We start from the raw sequence: 21,486 nt of genomic DNA, 5'->3' as shown, positions 1-21,486 counted from the left end.
TTATTAGCGATATCATTCTTCCTTTGGTTGCCAGAGGAGGAGCTGCGTGGTGAACTGTTTGAACTCAGAGCGAGCGCTCCTGAAAATCTTTTCTTTTCTTTTCTTTTTTTTTTTTTTTTTTTTTTTTGCGGTGCTGGGGATTGAACCCAGGGCCTTGTGCTTCCAAGACAAGCACCTACCAACTGAGCTATCTCCCCAGCCCGTGAGTTTCTATTAATTTATTCTTGGAGTCTATTTTCTTTTATATCCACTCTATTACTAAGTTCATTCTGTTGGTTTTTAAATTTAGGTCATTAACATTTTCAGTTCCATAATTTCCACATGGTGTTTTTTGTTTATTTGTTTGTTTTAGTATTGGAGATTGAACCCAGAGGAACTTTGCCACTGAACTGCATCCCAGCCCTTTTTAATTTTTAAATATTGAGACAGCCTTGCTAAGTTGCTGAGGCTGACTTTGAAATTGTGATCCTCCTGCCTCAGCCTCCCAAGAGATTGGCATTACAGGCATGTGCCACTGTGTAGAGCTCCATGTGGTTCTACTTTACATGTTCTATTTAGTTTTTGAAGTTTGCTATTTTTTTTCTCAGAGAAATTATAAATTCTATTGAGGCTTTTTTTGATGACTGTTTAAAATCCTTTTCAGTTAAGTCAAACATCTAATTCTTCTTGGTATTAGTGTGATTGGACTGTCTTTTCTCATTTGAGTTGTGATTTTCCTTTTTTCTGGTGTCACTTTTTAATTGTATCCTGGACATTTTGGATATTATAGTTGAAAGATCTTGATCATATTGAAATCTTCTCTTTTAGCTTTATCTGTTTCTACTTCATCTTCTGGCTCTGGTTTAGCTCTCACTGGTTCTTCGCTAATACTAGTTCCAGAAGTAAACGTTTTTTTCTCTGTCCTGGCAGAAGTTGTTAGATGGGGACAGGGGATGTTGATGCCCTTTATACTGTATTTCTATTGGAGCTATTGGAGCATGGAAATACTTAAATGGCCATTGTCTACTGCTGAGAAGGAGACCAGGATTTGTGGGGTCTGTATGACTTTCCGCCACTGGTTAGAGGGCAAGAACCTAATGCCCTGGATTGCTTTCTTTGGAGAAGGGTCAGAAGATGCCTGGCTTGTATCTTTTTCTTGCTGCTTGGTGAAGCACCAGGAGTTTCCTAGGTCTGGGAGGCATTGTACTGTTGCTTGGAGGGCTGGCAGATGCTGACTCTTCATCACTGCTGCTAAAGAGCCAGGAAATAGCAGACCTGCTGATACTCATATCCTTTGCACGGATAGAAACCTATACCTGTTGCTGTGCAGTACTGGATGGAGAATAAATCAATCTGCCTTGATTCCCTTCTTTCTTGTGGAAAGATCAACCATGCACCTGTTGGCAAGTGTTGGCCCTGGCAGGTGGGTTGCTGCTCCTATGGGCAGATTCAGTTCCTTGTTTTGTATGAGGGTAGTGGTGAGTCAGATTGCTGCAGCTGTTTGTATATCAGGCCCTCTTGGCCATCCTTTATTGTAACCCTTGTTGCATGCAGATATGCCCTACTGCTGCTGGTGTGTGGTGCTGAGTACATGGGCTGTGTGGTGGCTAGGTTGCTGCTGCTATAGATAGATCATGCTAATTGCTGTCACCAGATGTGAGGTGGGGTAGCCCACCTATATTTCGCTTTTGCCACTATGGTAGGCAGGTTAGACCTATTATTGCCAATAGATGTGGGACATACTGTGCTTTGGCATGCAGCATCCTACTGTTGCTACATCTATGGGCAGATTAGATCCTCTGCTACAGCAGAAGTGGGATGTTATATGGTTTTGGCTGTCTGGGTTCTGCTGTGTTTCCTATTTCTTTATTAATTATGAACATATTTTTCTTTATTTCCATGAATTGCTTTAAAATCCTTCTCTGCTGATTCTGTCTAGGTCATTTTAGGGGTTAGTCTTAATAAAGTATGGGTCTCATTTTTCTGTTTCCTCATATATGTAATGACTTTATATTTTATACCAAGCATTGTGAATGATATAGATACTCTGGACATGTTATTCTTCCAGAGAATATTCATATTTTTGTTTTAATAGGTAGTTTACTTAACAAAACTCCAAACTTTGTTTTCCCCCATAAATGGGCACCAGTTCTACTGTTCGTTCAGTTCTTTTGACTTTAGTTGGACTGTTTGGTGTTTCTCTTTGGCATACCTGGTTCTGGGGTTAGGCAAAGATTTAGATAGCATTTATATGCATAATTTGGGATTTCCTTACAGATAATTCTCCTTTCACTTTCCTCATCCTCTGGTACCACTAAACTCCTTCCTCTAGTTCTTCAGCCTTGTATGAATGTGGGTTTTCTTCTTTTTTTTTTTTAACCATTATAGGGTTGGCCCTAAGATTAAAAGCCATAAAATTAACATACTCACCCACTTCCCTTCCTTTCCTATTTCCACCAGTTTCTCTTTACTATTGGTTGCTCTCCCATATGTCTAGGCAGGTGGGTTTCATTTTTTGTTTTGTTTTTGATACTCGATCAGCACTTTTAGTTGGTATCTATGGGAGAGTTGATCTTATGGAACCATTACAGAAGTTGAACCTCTCCTAATTTTAGTCATTGCAAAATATCATCTTTGACTTTCTTGAGGTAACCATTACATTACCATCAACAAACTCTGAAGCATTTAAAATGACAAAATGATAGGTAAATGTCTGATTTTTCTTATGTAGAGAAAGTATATTCAGCCTTTTCAAAGATAACCCTATGCTTATATTTTGTATCCATGTCCCCAATAAAATTAAAAATTCTTTGGGAACTTAATCTGTTCTCCATTCATCTCTGTATTCTCTGTACCCAATTCATCTCTGTATTCCTAGCACTAGCATAGTGTTTGATATAAGTACTTACTTGATACATGTTTGTAGAATAAAATAAATAAAAATGGCTGTAGAGATATGTTGATGGAATAAATAATTAATAATTGTAGGGATATGAACCTTCCTTCAGTGGAAGAGGGATTTTTTTGTGGATATTGCTCATTCTTGTTACCTAATAAGGGTTTCTGGAGCGATTAATGGATTTTGTTTGACAGGCAACCTAAGATCTGTTTGTATTTCTCTATGGCAATGAACTTGAACAAATAAGAGACAGGAAGTATATCAGAGTTTAGATGTGGTGATGATTGCTTTATTAAATATTTTAGAAAACCACTGATTCTGACTTTTAGCTATTGCTGCTGAGGTCAATATTTTTCACCTTCTGGAGTGTGTTGTTAGTTCTTAGTACATTAGTACTTTTGGTGATTGATATTAGTTCCTTTTTAGTTGACATTGTTTTCTAATCAAACATCCATTTAGATGGTTTCATTTTCAGCTGTTGGAGAGAAACCTTAAGTCTGAGCATTCCGTATGAAAATACATCTCTATTCAGTACAGTACTTGAATATCACTTTGATTCTTTATTGTAATATATACATTGTATTTTATTTTAAAAATATTTTTCTATTTTATTTTAATCATGTAAGTTACTTGTTAATCCATTCTCCTGATAAAATTTTAAAAGAATGAAGAGAAACTTCATTTAACCCCATGTCCTTGTCTCCTTTGTTATCATTTTGTGTATACTCTTCCAAATCTTTTTCATTATAGTTACATACATAGACATGTACCTTTAGAGAATATATAGTACTGTTTTGTGGTTTGCTTTTTGTCTTTAGGCATATAAAAGAGATCCTACAATTTGTGTTTCTTTGCATTTTATTTAATTCATGTATGAGTTCTGGAAACTTATATATGTTATTACATGGAGATATACTTGATTTTATTTAATTGCCCCATAGTATTTATTGGTAAGTATGACTGCCTTTTATTTAGATATTCCTTCTTCTGATGGACATTTTGCTGTTTCACTATTTTACTTTGATATGATATTTATCATAAAACTTTATAGCTCAGTGTCAGCAGCAACTGAAGATTCTTGCATATGACTTTATAAGTTCGGTGGTGACCAAATGGTCTAATTCTCTACTGTTTGGGTTAGGGCTTTCTCTGTATCCCATTTTTAAAAACTTAATTTTGTGAATTTACATTTTATTCTATGTATTCTAATCCACATTTATTTACTTATTTATTGAGGTACTAGGGATTTGAACCCAGGGATAGTACCACCATTCCCAGACCTTTTTTAAAAAATTTGAGACAGGCTCTCACTAATTGCCCAGGGTGGCCTCAGATTTGCAATCATCCTGCCTTAGCCACTGGAGTAGCTGGGATTACAAATGTGTGTGATTGTGCTGGGTTTATTATTTATTTTGATATATAGTCCATCATCAGATTTGGCTAGTATGGTCCTTTTTTTTTTTTTTTTTTTTTTTTTTAGTATGGTCCTTTTAAGGTGAGTCCTGTGCCATTTTGACATGTTCCTATCATTCTTTGAACTTATTTTTATACAACAAGATGTTTTAGACCTACACTATTCTTCCCTGATGTATCTCAGAGGAAATGGCATTTAGTTTCTAAATACGGGAGTTGGGAGAGTCCAAGTTGCCAGTGGCAAGAGTTACGACTGTGCAAACATTTTGCAAGTTTCTTCCACTCTTTTACCAAGTATTGATGGAAAGGAATATACCCAGAACCATCCAAATGAAGCAGGATGCTTTAGATGAGATTCATGCATGTTCAAGGTAGTATGGCCATAGACAAGAATGCTGGATGCTTTCAGAAAAACCTTAGGGAAAATTCTTACAAGCAAGAATACTCCCTTTTGGATTACACTGTAAAGGAAAGGGTGGGAAGATTCAACCAGTTAGTATGAAAGTTTGATCTAAAGGTCTTCTAAAATCTGGAGTCATCAAAGTAGTTCTATACAATGATTATTTCTTTTTTTCCTTTTTTTTTTTGTACTGGGGTTTGAACCCAGTGGCCCATTACACTGAGTTATATCCCCAGTCCTTTTACTTTTTAAGTTTGAGACAGGGTCTTGCTAAGTTGCTAAAAGTTTCTTTAAGTTGCTGAGACTGAACTCAAACTTGCTAGCATCTTGCCCCAGCCTCCAAAATCACTGGGATTATAGGCACACAACAAGGATTATTTCATTCTTTTTTTTTCTTTTTTGCAGTGCTGGAGATTCAATTCAGGACCTCATGCACTCTAGCCAAGTGCTTTGCCACTGAACTAAATCCCCAGTCTTGGATTCTTTCTTCTTTAGAAATGGTGATGTTCTTGGAAAGTATGTAGACTGAAATAAATCACTATTGAAATGAGATCATGTATAGCTGCCCGTTCAACTGAAATTCTGAAATCTCTTGTTATTAAATAATTTCCATGTTTTTCTTTTATAATAAACTAATGATATATAAAATATATAAGTAGATCAATGGGGGTAGGTTTGACGTTAGTATAGAAGCCCAGAAAGGTTGTCCAAAATAATAGGAGCAGAGGCTGGGAATATAGCTCAGTTGCTAGAGTGCTTGCCTTTTGACAAATTCAATCCTCACCATGGGGAGGGGGAAGAATATGCATAATAATAGGAGCAAAGGTATGTAGTATGTGGAACAAGTGGGATTAGGTGGGTAAGTAGGTAATGTGGAAATTCTCTTCTTGTTGCTTTTAGAATTTTTTTAGTGAAATAGAAACAAGGTCATCAAGTAAGCATGAAATCAGGGAAGGCCATGCTCATTAAAAGTTCAATGACAGAAGAAAAGATATAAAATAGTTGTCTAAAAAAGTAGAAAAATAAATGGACAAAGGAAATATAGTGAGGTTGTCAGCAGCAATAAGGACCCTCTTGAAGTTCTAAGAATTAATGTATTTTTTTGAGTTTGGTGTTTCTCTTTTTTGAAACTTAGGTGTTTCTGAAGGGTTTCATGATTCTCTGTTTTCTGTTCTTTTTAAGGATCCTGTTTACTCATCTGATTTGTTTGCAGTAACCTGCCTGCCTTCCTCAGGTCATTGTACAGGAGAGTTGGATTGTAAAGAAAGCATGTTTTCTTAGTCATCTGTAGATTTGCCCCTCCTTCTAGGCTCCAGCTTGAGTTTTGGGGTAAACATCATTGTTGTCCACTACTTAGCACAACTGGGGTTGGAGGTGAATAGGATTGCCTGACCTAGCTTCTCTTAATTCACTTTCCCATTTAATCTCTCATATTATTTCCCCAAGGCCAGACAGTCTTCTAGTATTCATTGAATATATTTGGAGCATCCCTGAATTACTCCTTACTATGCAGTAACTTTCTTGTATATATGTTTGTGAAGTTTTGGCTTCCATAGATTTTATATCCCTATGGATTTGATCTACTGTTTCTTTTTGTGTATGGGGGTGAATTGGGGATTGAACCCAGGGGCACATAACTGCTGATCAACAACCCCAGCCTCCTTTATTATATATTTTATTTAGAGACAGGATCTTGCTGAGTTGCTCAGGGCCTCTCTGAGTTGCTGAGAATGGCTTTGAACTTGCAATCCTTCTGCCTCAGCCTTCTGAGTCACTGGGATTACAGGCGTGTGCCACCATGCCCAGCTTAGTTTCCATTTTTTTCTGGTATCCATTACCATTTATGGCCTGTGGATGGTACTCTTCTTAGTATTTCTTGGAAGTTATGAATTTATTCTAGTGTTTTTTCCTTTTGATAGTGCTGGTCATCAAACCCAGGGACTTGTACATTCTAGTTTTTAAAATAATTATCATTTCTGTTGCTTTTTAAAGAGTATTGGGTAGCTGATAGGACAGATATATTTGTTCATTGTTACCGTGTTGACTATAATCTCTTAGAATCGTTTTTACTGCATAAATGTGGGCTAACATTATCAGAGAAAGATAACAGTGATTTTTTTGTTGCAAACATTTTTCATTAACAACTAAGAGAAAGGGTTTTAATCAGGTTTTTATTATTTTCTTTTTTTTTTTTCATACAGTGCTGGAGATCAAGCCCAGGGCCTTTTGCATGCTATGCAAGTACTTTACCACTGAACTACATCCCCAGCCCATTGATACTTTGAAAAGCACTGAGAGAATGCTTTGAATGTATTAAGAGTCAATAAAATGTTGTGTATTTTAATTATTTCCACAGTTTACAAATTAGTATATATGAATAGTGTATTTGTAAGATACTAGAAGTTATAGTATTTATTAGCATTTCCTATTTTACTACGGTTTCATAGCTGAGCTCAATGGAATTATTTATTTTATTAGTCCATTAAAGTTATATATAATAGTTGGGTTCACCTTGAGAAAATCATACATACATGTAAGTTGATTTACTCCATCCATTTCAGTCCCTGGTGTCTCCTCCCCTTTTCCCTCCTGCCCTCTATTCTTCCTATACTTTACTGATCTTCCTTTCTCTCTCTCTCTCCTTCCTTTCTTCCTTCCTTCCTTCCTCTGGGGATTGAACCTAGAGGCATTTTGCCTCTGACTCACATCCCCAGTCCTTTTTATTTTTTATTTTGATACAGGATGTCACTAAGTTTCATAGGGCCTTGCTATGTTGCTGAGGCTGGTCTGGAATATTCCATCCTCCTACCTCAGCTTCCTGAGTTGCTGGGATTACAGGCATGTGCTAATTATTTATTTTTGATTGGTGCTTTGTAGATGCATATAAAGGGAGAATTCACTGTGGCATATTCATACATGCACATAGTGTAATTTTGTGAATTTCCTTCTCTTTCCTGTCCCTCATCCCTGCCTCACAATCTCTTTCTTCTACTCCACCTATCTTTTCTATAACTTCATGACTTATCCCCGCATTTCCTCTTATTTTGCTCTTGCTTCCATGTGTGAGAGAAAACCTGCAACCCTTGACTTTTCTGAGTCTGGCTTATTTTACTTAGTATGATAGTCTCCATTTACCTACAAATGTCCTAATTTCATTTTTCCTTATTGCCGACTAAGACCCCATTGCATATTTTCTTAATCCATTCATCTATCGATGGGCATCTGGGCTGGTTCAATAACTTGCTTATTGTGAGTTGTTTTGCTATAAACATGGATATGACTGTTTCACTATAGTGTGCTATGAATTATTTATTTTTCACCTCCAAATTATAATTCTTTTCTCTTTTGGGTGCTGGGAATTGAACCCTGGGCCTTGTGCATTCTACCACTGAGCTAAATCCCTAACTCCCATGTTAATCAGTGATTTAATATCTTTACACTTCAATCTTGATCATTTTAATTCTAGCCATAGTACATTTTAGACCCATAAAGATACTCTAGATATTAGTGCTTTTGCTATATTTGCTTTGTTTGTGATCATAGTTCTGTTCCTCTAGTACTTTCAAGACAGTATAGAAACTATATGAAGAATACACTCTGTTGATATGTACAATACTGTTAGTTGAAGATTAGACATGTTCAGTTTGTTCAGAAATATCTATGGGCCTACTGTAAGTGAAAATGATTAAAATAATCCCCAAGTTTCTTCTGGTAAAGTCTATTTTTATGTATTGCTTAGCCAGTTTTTGAGGCATTCTAAGGGAGTAAGTAGGGAGTTGACATTTTTTGAGGACCTACTGTGTATCAAGCTACATCTCATTTAAGCTTCTTTGTAACTTCTATGAATAGCTAATTCCATTAAATGAAAATTTTGTATAAACAGTGAAAATTAAGGTTATGTCTGATTTCTCTCTAGAGAGATTCTAGTTTTTAGGGACTTGGGCCATTTATATAAAAATGCTGTTTAGCACAATATTGTATTTATGTGAAATTCCTTTATTCTAATTGAAGGGAAATTGGTCTAAATGTGGGTGTGTTTGCTGAATATTGTCAAAACATGTTCCTAAAAGGCACATAATGCTTATGCCTTTCATAATGTTGAAATTGGCAATGTTAAGGACATTAGTCATTTGGATTGATTTCCAGTGATAATATCCAGCTTTTGCTGTTACAAGATTACAAATGTTGAAGGGCGAATCTTTCATTTTGATCTCATTTTCCAAGAAGGAACCAACTTCTTAAGTAGCAGCATAGTTGAAATCTTCAATTTGGAAGTTAGGTAGAATGAGTTATAAGGTATTTGAGCAAAAGACAAACTATTGTTTTGAGAGGACAGTAGTCAGGAAAGCTTTCTTAAAAATTTTTTTATCATATTATACATGTTATATTCTCAATTTGTATGTGTATGTTCAATTTTGAAGTCAACATTCTAACAATTTTTGCTTAATATTGATAACTGGTTTCAGTGTATACCACCATTTTTTCTACCATGACTTGTTATTCTTTTTCTTTTCTTTTTCTTTTTTTTTTTTTTTTTTTTTTTTGTACTGGGGATTGAACCCAGGGGCGCTTAACCACTGAGCCACATCCCCAACCCCTTTTTAATATTTTATTTAGATACAGGGTCTCACTGAGTTGCCTAGTGCCTCACTAAGTTGCTGAGGCTATTTTTGAACTCATGATCCTCCTGCCTTAACCTCCAGAGCTGCTGGGATTACAGGTGTGCACCATGGTGCCTGACTGACTTCCTTATTCTTGATCCTTCTGTGGTGTCAAGTGCCTCTCTAGTTTGGAGAATGCCTTTGTAATTTTTCAGGGTCACTTGGGTATGCAATCTTTGATTCTTTGGGTACTTGAAACTGATTTTCCATTTACATTCACAAATGAAAACTAACCTGACTGGCTACATATTTTGTTATTTTGTTGTCTTCTAGTTAGTACTTAAGTCCAAGACCAGTTTGATTTTTATTCCTTTTCCCTCTTACGTGCTTATAGATAGTATTCTTTTTTTTTTCTTTTTTGTACTAGAGATTGAACTCAGGAGTGATTTTACAACTGAACTACATGCCCAGCCCTTTTAAATTGTTTTGTTTTGTTTCAACTTTTTATTAAAATGCTTAGGATACAGATGACTTTCTTTTGTAAATAATGTTTTACTTTTCCTGAAGTAGGACATATATGCACTGTGATAAAACAGAATGAAAGGTCTCAGCTCATGGAAGTTTCTGTACAAGGCTCTGCTCATCTGCCTGGAGCTGATTATTATACAGCCCATTTAATTTTGAGACAGTGTCTCATTAAGTTGCTTAGGATCTCACCAAGTTGCTAAGCCTGGCCTTGAATTTGTGATCTTGCTGCCTCAGCCCCCTGAATCTCTGGGATTACAGGTGTGTGCCACCATGCCCAGTTTAGGTGATATTCTTTATTCTTATAAGTGAAATTTTCGGTGCACATATTTGTATGTCTTGTTTTAGATCTTTATTTCCTAGTATGAAAATAGCTTTTAAAAACAAATTTTCTAGCCAGGTACGGTGGTGCACACCTGTAATCCCTGCAGCTCAGGAGGCTGAGGCAGGAGGATTGTGAGTTCAAAGCCAGCCTCAGAAAAGCAAGGCACTAAGCAACTCAGTGAGACCCTGTCTCTAATAAAACACAAAGTGGGGCTGGGGATGTGACTTAGTGTTCGATTGCCCCTGAGTTTAATCCCCAGTACCAAAATAAACAAACAAACCTTTGAAGTTGTCCAGGTAGATTTCCTGTGTGTGTGTGTGTGTGTGTGTGTGTGTGTAATGGACATGGTATCTTTTATTTATTTATTTATTTTCTATGTCATGCTGAGAATTGAACCCAGTGCCTCATACGTACTAGGCAAGCGCTCTGCCGCTGAGGTACAGCCTCAGCTCTGTCTAGGTATTTTTCTATGTAAATATGTACATGAGCCCATTTGTTAGTATTTTATAAGAATTTTATCATATCAACTTTTGAAAACATTCTTTTTATTGAGATACATAGGGTATATATACTAATGTACTTTAATTGTAAATGTGCAACTTGGTGAGTTTTCACATATGTGTATCCTATTTTGTTGCATAATTGTCATAGATTTTGTGTCTTTTTTTTCCATAAATGTGGGATACGACCATCTTGTGAAAGTTGTTTATTTTTAATTGTGTCAGTATTACTTAAAAATCATTTATTGCTATGCTGACTTTGGTGAAAGGTTAAGATGTATGGAATACTTGTGAATATAAATTAATATGGTGGTGATGTTTATGTGATGAAATATGGTATCTTCTTGAAATGCAAATGAAGATGTAGAACACTTCCAGCACCCAAAAATATACACTGAATTTCATCTACATTTTTGCATGTATCAGTAGTTTTTCTCATTTCTGTGAGTTGCTCCACTGTAGAATATATCATAATTTGGTTATATGTTCTCCGGTCATTTTACATTAGGTTTAGTTCTGATTTGTGCCTCTTATAAATAAAGCTGTTGTGAGTTTTCTCACAACATGATGAACATAGGCATTCATTTATCTTATGTTTATACCTAATTGTGGGATTGCTAGGTCACAGGATAATGGTATGTGTATCTATGTAAGATAATGCTGAAGTTTTTCAAAGTAATTATATGTGAATATTCACATTAGTAGTATATGAGATTTTCAGTTACTCCATATCCTTATCAATATTTAATATTGTCATTCTTTTACATTTTAGCTGTTGGTACATATTGTGGTTTTTAACCCACATTTCCCTGATTAGTAGTGATATTGAGCAGCTGCTTGCATAATTATTAGAGATTCATACACTTTTTTGTGACATGTCTATTCAGGTCTTTTTATTGGATTCTTTTTTTTTTTTTTTTAGTCTCTTTTCAATCTTGAATAGGTCTTAAGCTGCTCTTTGTGTTTCTTTTCTTTTTTGAGTGTGCACATGCATGCATGCATGTGCTGGTTTTTGAACCTTGGGCCTCTTGTGCTAGGCGTGTACCCTACTAAGCTACTTCCCCAGAAACTCTTTGTTTTTCTTGTCAGTGTTGAAAAGCAGAAGCCAGGTGTTTGTTTGTTTCCATAGAATGGTTCTCATCTTGGATCTGTCTGAAGACTTTTTTTCATTATTAAATTTACAGCATATATTTATGGCATGAATACCATGCAAATAATATTGTATTCTTTTCAGTGTATCACATCAGGAGGAATGTCAGTTTATCCCAATATTTCTGAGTTTAACTTTTATTATGTAACTCATGCAGGTCTTGTCAGTCTTTTTCATTACGAAATTGTCGTTTCCCCCTTTAGAGCTTTATAAGTAATTTGGGAGGTATTTTGAGTCTTCCTTTTCTCATCAAACTTTCACTCTTTAGTTTCAGAATCCATTTATGATTTTCCAACTCCGTTATTCCTCTTTATATTAATTAGTGGCCCTTCTCCTTCATTTCTTTATGTCATTATGAACTCACGGGACCTTATTTTGTTACTAGGTCATAATATACCATTACTGTTTATTTGGGCAGTTAAAATAACCCAGATTGGGGTACATTCAATGTGCTTCTTAATGTCCTTTTGACATGTCTTCATCATTCTTTGAGTATTCATTAAATTCTAAGATATTTCAGGCTCATTTTCTACTTTACCTACCCTAGCCCTGAATTTAAGCCATTTCTCTATGGAGCCCTGATTCCTTTTAGTGGGCAATGTAATTTAGAAGAAAAATCATGGAATGCCAGACACGCCTGTAATCCCTGCAGCTTGGGAGGCTGGGACAGGAAGATTGCTGAGTTCAAAGTCAATCTCAGCAAAAGCAAGGCACTAAGCAACTCGATGAGACCTGTCTCTAAATAAAATACAAAATAGGGCTGGGGATGTGACTCAGTGGTTAAGTGCCCCTGAGTTCAATCCCTGGTACCAAAATAAAAAAAATCTGATATTGGGTGTGTTATCCCTACTTGTCAGTCATTAATTCTAGGGTTCTCAGCAAACAAGACAGGAAGTGTGTCTATTTGTGTGTGCACTCTTGAGTGTGCACATGTTCATACTTACAACTCGATCCCATTTTGCTTTTCATTTTGTGTTCCTGAAGATGATTTTTTTTACCATATATCTCCAGTGTGCATCCAGCATCTCTGCTTGGTTGTATGATGTCATTTCAAAATTAATATTTTCCAAATCAAACACTTTTATTTGCGCTTCTTACCACTGGAGGCCTACTCTTTCCACATCCTCCCCATCTCAAGAAATGGATCTTTTTTTCCTTGTTGCTCAAGTCATATACCTATGGTTCTGTTCTGTTCTTTTTCTCTCATAATCCCCTTCAAACCATCAGCAAGTCTTTTGACTCTTATGTTAACAACATATCTTCAGCCTACTCACAGTCTCCACCTTTGTTTTGTTGGTCTGTTCCATGTCTTACTTGAATAATAACAGTAACCTCCTAATTATTGTTCTACCTTTGTTCCTTTAGCATCTTTCTCATTATATGAAGCAGAATGATCCTTTTAAAATATCTCAGCTCTGTGGAAAACCTTCCGGTTGTCTATCTCACACTAAATAAAAATCATAATGCTGTACCTGATGACCTGCAAAGCTCTATCAAATTTAGACTACCCTGCCCAACTCTCTGAATTTATGTAGATTTTCTTTGACTTCCATTGTCCTTTTCAGCATTGTTTAAATCCTTTTTACGGATTTACAGCTTGAGGACAAGGAAGTGTGTGTATTTTCTATGTATTAGTAGGGATTGATCTGTTGTTACTCTGTACTGAGATGAGGTGTACTTTTATCTCCGTAATGAGTTCTCTAATGCTTTGAAATAATCACATATATTAAAGACTATGATCTCCAATGTGTATAAATACCCGGAATTTTCCTTTTGGTATCGTTCGTACTTTGACTTTATGTGAAGGAACTTTACCTTCCAGAATGCTAAATGGCTCTGTCAGTGTTCTCCTTTTCATCTGTAATCCTCATTCTCCTGACTTTTTTCTCTACTGTGGATTGAACCCAGAGCCTTACACATGCTACATAAGTAAGCATTCTATCACTGAGCAGTACCCTAACCTTGTCTTTGAATTTTTGAGACCTAGTTTCAATAAATTGCTCCATCTGTCTTCAAAATTGTGATCCTCCCCTTTTAGTCTCCTAAGCAACTTAGGTGTTCCACTGTACCTAGCCAACACCTGCCATTAAAACAAAACAAAACAAACAAAAAAAACAAACAGTTTAATTGTCCTCTTCGGATATCTGTAAAAAGCTTAGAGGACTGAGACAAGACCTAGTGCCTGATCAGTTTGCTAGTTGGTGTAGATTCTTGGGTTAATCAAGTGGGGAGAGATATTAGGGTTAAGGTATGAACTATAACTTTCCATTCAGTTAGGTTCTCCTTAATCTAGTTCTTATCTGCCTCAAAATTAACAAAACTTCTTCCTAACTTCTTTCATTTTTTAAAATCTTCCAGTCTTGTGGTATTGACTGATATGTTTTTCTTTTTGGACGATTTAACAACCTGGGTGTTATTATGTTAATTATATCCAAGTTACTGTGCCTTGGAACATTATTTCTTAGGATAAATTTCATCATTTAGAATTTTGGCTTCACCAAGAATGGGGCTTAGATAAGCCATACATTTATAGATAGATTCTATGTAAACATAAAATATGGAATTTACATATTTAAAATGATAATTTTACTCAAATAAATAAAAATTCTCCTGCTAAGAAGATATATACCCTATATATATAACAAAGTAGTCTAAATACAAATTGGCTTAAACCAGTTTGTATCATTAATTAGACCTGAGTTTGAACTCTAGCTTTTTGAATTATTCAGTGCATAATTTGAGGAAAGTTATTTAATTTCATCTTTGGTTCTTTTAGTTTGTAAATGAAGTTTAAAACTATCTTCCTTTTGCAACTTTGAAATTAGTAATAAAATGAATTGCTTGTTAGTTATGGGATAATGAATATATAGTAAAATGCTGTGGACTGTGATTGGTGTATATATAGGAACTTTCAGTGAACAATTCATTGAACCTTTCTGTATGTTGGAAACATGTTAGAAAAACTTCTATCTTCTACGGTTTTGAGGATTAAATAAGCTAAAATGTGAAAAGTTCCTGGCATGTAATAAATGTTCAATAAATAAGGGGTGCTAAAATGCTCTTCAAGGGAGTACCAGTAATATAAAAAAGTAGTTTATGAAGTGTTTAAACATATCTCCCAGTTTTACTTTTCTCCTTCACTCTAGAATCACTAAATGTGAATCTCTGGGATATTGTCCATGTGCTTCGGTTTTCTTCTTCTCCTCTTCCCCTTTTGTTCTCCTTTTCTCCTTCACTGAGTGTTTTCTAATGTGCAGGTGGGACTGAGACCTACTGACGGAGGGAGAGGAGGCTTGGTGAACATGTAAAAAGAAAGTACCAGTATTCACCTAGTAGAGAGCCTCTAGGAGGTAGATAAGTTGTCTTTGCATTAGGTATCCCTTGGAATAATTTATTGATTTTTTTTAATTTTTAATTATAATTTTATTTTTAGAATTGTAATTTTTCATATTCTACACCTGAAGTAAACAACATGTCCCAAAATTAACTGCTTTAGATTCCAGACACATCAATTACACATGTGACACAGTTTTGGGTGCTTAGTAATATCTTCCTTAGGGTATCAATACTATGAGTCAGCAACTTTATTGTCTTTTTAGATTTATTTTTGATAACGTTGTTACTTTTTAAAAGAAAATGCAAACTTGCCCAATGTAATTAAATTACTTTTAATTACTCATCATGAGTATTTATTTGAAACATTTTATAAATAGACAACTATAGCACAATGACAATCCCAAATTGGAAGTTAAACTACCAAGATTAGAATCTCATCTTCCAGTTCTTAGGTTCATTGGTAAGTCACTTCACTTATCAGAGTCTCACTAAACTTTTCTTCCAACCATGGATAAAAATATCATAAAGCATTTTTAAAAATTTTTAATTGATTCTTCTTTTTTTGACCTCCATCTCTTATAAACCCAGTATCCTCACTGGTAAAATAAAGATAATAATACTTACTGCTTAGGGTTATTTTAAGGGTTGAATTTGGTTAAATAATGTATATGAAAAGCTTAGAATTTAATAAATGTTCAATAACTAGTAGTTCTGTGATAATAAAAATAAAAACATTATAATAATGAAAGATATTTAATGAATAACTATTCCTGTGTCAGATATTGGTCAGGCACTGGAGATATTGCAATGACTTTTACAGATGATTCTTCTCTCAGAGAGCTTATAGTAGCATGGGGGCAGAAAAATCTTGAAACAAGTTCATAAAGAGTGTCTTTAAGTGCCAAGATAGAAAGAAGAGAATGTTGTGGCCCATGGAAATCCAGATCTGGTTTTGCTTCTCATTTGAGCCTTGTCCTCATTTTGCAAGACAGTGTCCAGGGATGTGGTGGGTTTATTGGACATAACTAGCAGGTTCTCAAGGTCTCAGATATCCAGCTATCAAAGTTTCATTTGGAAAAGGGATTAGTGTTGTGACTTACATTTGGACTTGAAGTTGGGGGATGGAGGGAAAGATGAGGACTGGGTAACATTTTGAGCCTTCCTCCTTCCTCTAACCTAGTCAACTCATAATGAGGGATTGTTTCTTTCTTGGATATATTAGACAAGCTTCAAATTATACATTAAATAATTAGCTCTTTAACATAATAACTGTTTAAACATTGAAAGTAAGTACTTTAGATATTTTTGTACATAAGATTCAACAAAATGTATTCAATTTAACAAATGTTTGTATTTAAGAAATTTCACCCAGGTGCTGTGGCACACAGCTGTAATCCCAGCTACTCAGGAGACTGAGGCAGGAGGATTGCAAGTTCAAGGCGAGCCTTGGAAATTTAGGCAGACCCTATCTCAAAGTAAAAAGTAAAAAAAGTGTTGCTCAGTAGCAGAGTGCCCCTGGGTTAAATCCCCATTACCACAAAACAAACAAACAAACAAACAAACAAACAGCAACAACAAAAAAGAAACTTCTAAAGAATGATGGTGAGTCCCAGCAAGATGGAACAGTAACATGGTATCCTGATGCATAAATCCAGAGGCAAAACTTACATTTTAAGAGAAACAATATAGTTACTATGACAATTATCTGGAATTATATTTTATGACCAATTTTAATTATTAATAGGATTATTAATGTTTTGTGTTAGTCCTCAGAATCACAGCATTTGGCTTATCTGTCTTTTTATCTGCTACCTTCAAATTAAGTTCTGTCATAATTTTTTATAGTACTTTCAAAGTTAATATTTACTAATAGGTGCTGACTCATTTTCATAGATGTTTTTCCAATATAATGTTTCATTTTTACTTTTGTCTAAAACTACTAAAATATTATATGTGGAAATAATGGGGACCTGCTCTAAAATTATCATATTGAGGGTTGATAAATCTGTTTATACAAAGTTGAATTTATTTTTCTTATTATCAATTCAGGGTTAATATAGAAAAACTTATTTAATGCCTTGTTATATACTCTTCCAGACCATTTTGTATACACATACACAGGTGCGTCTTTAAGGTAATCATAACATATTTACTCTTTTATGGTATTTTTCACATAAAACATTATCTTATAAGCTTGGGGATATAGTTCACTGATAGAGCAATTACCTAACATGTGTGAGGCCCTGGGTTTGATTCCCAGCACAGCAAAAAAATTGTATGTTTGAATATATTTTAAAGGGCTACATAACATCCCTTAGAATGGATAACCATTATTTATTTAGTGGAGTAAGTAAAGGAGATAAGTATAAATTTTTTGCTGTTTATAACTATATTCCATGTCATAAGTGATATTCTTATAGCTATGTCTTTGTATGTATATTAACTTTTAAAAATTTTGTTATTTTTAGATATACATAATAGAGTATATTTTGAAATATTATACATACATGGACTATAATTTATTCTAATTAGGATCCCATTCTTCTGATTGTACATGATGTTGTATGCATTATTAATTGTTTCTTTAGGATAAATTGCTAAAATTAGAATTGCTAGAAATTTTTAATACTTGATCTATGTTGCCATCCCACCAGTGGTTTATATATTCTCTATCCTTAAAAATTCTAATTTTTAAAAATAGTCTCTGTTTATTCTGGGTGGTTTAAGTGAGCATCTGAGCTTCTGATAAGGTCGTTATCCAAAACTTTGTCCAGAAATCTCAGGTATGTAAAGTTCATGGCCGCTTTGGCGCTAACAAAGACTGAATGTAGGGGCAGATGCCTAGTATTCTTAAAAATTCTAAATCGTAAAATGTATATAGTAACATAAGTGAGGGGATGGAGGGTTGCCTAAAATGCTGTTTCTGTAACATGGCTATGATTGTAATATTTGTTAAAATACTCCAGACTTTTGTCATAAATGATTATAATTTATATATATATATAATCCATACAGTTTTGTTTTCTGCTATTTTTCATACATTGTTATGTATTTTCCCCTGCCTTTACTTGGCCTTCACGATTCCTTTCTCCCCTACTCTTTTTTTTTTTTTTTTTTGAGGTACCTAGGAATTGAACCAGGGGTACTTTACCACTGAACTACATCCCCAGCCCTTATTTTTATTATTTTGAGACAGGGTCTTGTTAAGTTGCTGAGTCTGACCTTGAATTTTTGATCTTCCTGCCTCAGCTTTCTGAGTTGCTGAGATTACAGGCAGTTGCTGGCACCTGGCATGATTCCACTTTTTAATCGTCACATGATCATATAATAAATACTTCTATTTACCTAATTCTTCCCCTATTCCTAGACAACTAACTTGCTGCTAGTTTGTATTACATATAATACTATAATAAAAATACAGAGATAGCTAACATTTATTGAACATTTATTGTGAAACAAGCTTTATACCAAGTTTTTTTCTTTCCTTTGTGTTATTTTTAGTGATTGATTTCCAGGAATGCTAATATCTGGTCACAGACATTTTTATGGCACAGCCTTTTGTTCCACGTCAGCCTTTCCTTTCTTTTTTCTCTCTACCTTGAAACATTTTTTGGAAGCCTAATATCTGCCGGGTGCTGGGCTAAGAGGCATCAGAAATGCAAAATGAGTTTGATATTAAACATACATGATAAAGAGAGATATGGTAAAAGGCACTATAGATGATGTGTCTGTCTGTCCATTCACCAGTCCAATTATCCACCTATCCTTGATTTCCCCCATGAATCATAGGAGAGAGCTAGTTTTAGACATGATGCCATTTTGCCTCTAAATATTTCAGTATAAGAACAAGGACATTAGCTGGGGTTGTAGTTCATCAGTAGAATACTTGTCTAGCATGGGTGAGGCCATGGGTTCAATCCCCAGTGCCAGCACATGCTTGTTAATGCATATAGGCACACACACACACACACACACACACACACACACACACGAACATTTTCTTAAATAACTACAATATAGTCACCAAATTTAGAGAATATTAACATTAACAGATAATAATGTAATATTATTATCTAACCTGTTATCCACATTATTTTCATTAATTATTATTATATCTTTATGGCAACTTTTCCCTGCTTGATCCATGATTGCCTTTAGTTATCCTAAGGCAATAGGATACTGAATAGTTTTCTTTAATATGGAATCGTTTTTTAGTCTTTATTTTTCATAACTTTGATAGTTTTGAAGAAAGAAGGCCAGTTATGTTACAGAATTCCCTTCAATTTGAATTGACAAGAAGTTTCCTCTTCTTCAGATTATTTATTTTTGTCAAGAATATCATGTACATTAAATGTGTTTTTCTTTGCACATAATAGTAGAAGCCATGTGATGTTGTTTTGTCCCAATGTTGGGCAGGTTATGTTTGATTACCTTGTTAAGGTAAGGCCTTCCAAATTCTTCCATTGTAAAGTTACCATTTTTTTTGCCTTTGTACTTAAGATGCAATCTGTAGGAAAGCACTTTGAAACCATGTAAACATCCTGTTCTTTATTTAAACTTTATCCACTGGTTTTGTCATCTTTTTATGATTTTCTCATCTCTTCATCATCCCTTCTTATTTATTAGTTGTCTTTTTACGGTAGATAAAGAGGTTTTCAACTTCCCTATGTATGTGTTCATTTGTTCTTATGAGTATGGAGTCATGGATTCTTATTTTATTAAATGGGTTATATTCTTTTACTATTATTATTTTGATGCCCAAATTGTCCCAGGTTCGGGCATGGGAAGTCCTTCAAGTTGGTCCCTTTGTTTTAGATATGTCCTCATCATTCTTTAAGCATTGTTTTACCTTTTGGCAGAGTAAAGCTCTTCTAGTACTTTCTTTGTACCACTGCTGGAATCATCTATTTCTACATGAAACCTTCTTCCTTTCTAGTTTAGAAATCAAAATATGAGCTAACACACACACACACACACACACACACACACACCCCAGGAATTGAATTCAGGTACCAGGGATTGAACTCGGGGCACTGGACTACTGAGCCACATCCCCAGCCATATTTCCCTATTTTGTATTTTATTTAGAGATGGTGTCTCACTGAGTTGCTTAGCGCCTCACCATTGCTGAGGCTAGCTTTGAACTTATGATCCTCCTACCTCAGCCTCCCAAGCCACTGGGATCACAGGTGTGCACCACAGCACCTGGCAAGATATATGGTTTTTTTTTTTTAAATCTCCAAGGAAATTTTGCTGGTCTGTTTCTGAAGTTCTGTCCACATATTTACTAAATGAACATGATGGAGGAGGGCTTGAAATAGTCTGGGGAAGTGGATATATATAAGTAGAGTTGTATATGGAAGGGTTCAACTCATGCAGAGAACTCCAGGTTAGTGTGGCTTCAAGCAGAGAGATGAAGCTAGAGAATCAGGCAAGGACAATTTCATTGTGGACTTTATTCACCATCTGAAGAAACCTAACCTTTCAGATGAGAAGCCATCATAGAGGGGTTAAATGAATAGGGAAATGATTGTTTTTATTAGATTTACATCCTAAGATTTCTCTCTGCTGTCACCAGTGAGGAGTATATAGAGGATTGATTAGGTAAATGTTTAAAATTATTTTCCAACAGGAGTGGTATTTTTCTTCCTAAGGGAAACTTGAGTCATTGATTCATCTTCTTGTGGAATGGCAATAATTGTTTGAAGTAGTAGTTTTACAACCAGGACTAGAAGTTCAGTAGTAGTGTTCTCTGTTGAAAATAATGCAAACAAAAGTACATAAAACAGTGCTAATTTTTAATAAAAATCTTAATGAATAAGATGTACTTGATTTATTGCTACATATATTTTTCTTTATCTTTAGTAAAAATGTCAATAACAGGATTGATATAGACATTCAATAACAAAGACATTCTACCTGGTTTGCAAGGTAACCAAAATATGAAATGCAACTATCAAAATTTCTGAAATAGCAGCAAAATGCCTCCTTAGCTTGAATTTTGCTGTTTTAACAGGCTTTATTTCTATATTACTTACAGCCCATACTCCAACCAGTCGGAGCTGAACAACAAGCAGCTCTTCAAAAACCAGATTTAATTCGAAGGTAAGTATCATCAGATTAATACCATGAAAACAATGAGGGTGTGCAATAACTAGGGAAGCTTCTGTGTTCTTATATTTATGTGTAGGTTTAATAAAAATATTAAGCATTATTTTTACCTTTTTAACATCAATAATATTGACCATTACCTTTTTCTCTTTACTTATAGTTTTCTAAGAAAAGTTTAAAAGAGTTAAAAAAGGAAATAGCAATGTAATTTATAGTAAAATATCAGATAGTTATGTTGTAGTTATAA

The 21,486-nt window shown here is 34.8% G+C and overlaps 1 protein-coding gene across 1 annotated transcript in view; it reads left to right on the top strand.

Annotated features, from left to right (window-relative positions):
- The window catches only part of Wnk3 (WNK lysine deficient protein kinase 3), a 167,181-nt gene that overhangs the window by 76,354 nt on the left and 69,341 nt on the right, over positions 1–21,486 (top strand). The window contains exon 11 of the mRNA XM_047537024.1: positions 21,169–21,233. Coding sequence (XP_047392980.1) covers positions 21,169–21,233 — 65 coding nt within the window. The remainder of the gene's footprint in view (positions 1–21,168; positions 21,234–21,486) is intronic.

Source organism: Sciurus carolinensis, chromosome X (assembly GCF_902686445.1).
Source record: "Sciurus carolinensis chromosome X, mSciCar1.2, whole genome shotgun sequence".
NCBI lineage: Eukaryota > Metazoa > Chordata > Mammalia > Rodentia > Sciuridae > Sciurus > Sciurus carolinensis.
Note: the sequence above shows the minus strand (reverse complement) of the source record. Positions and strands in the feature narration are given on the sequence as shown.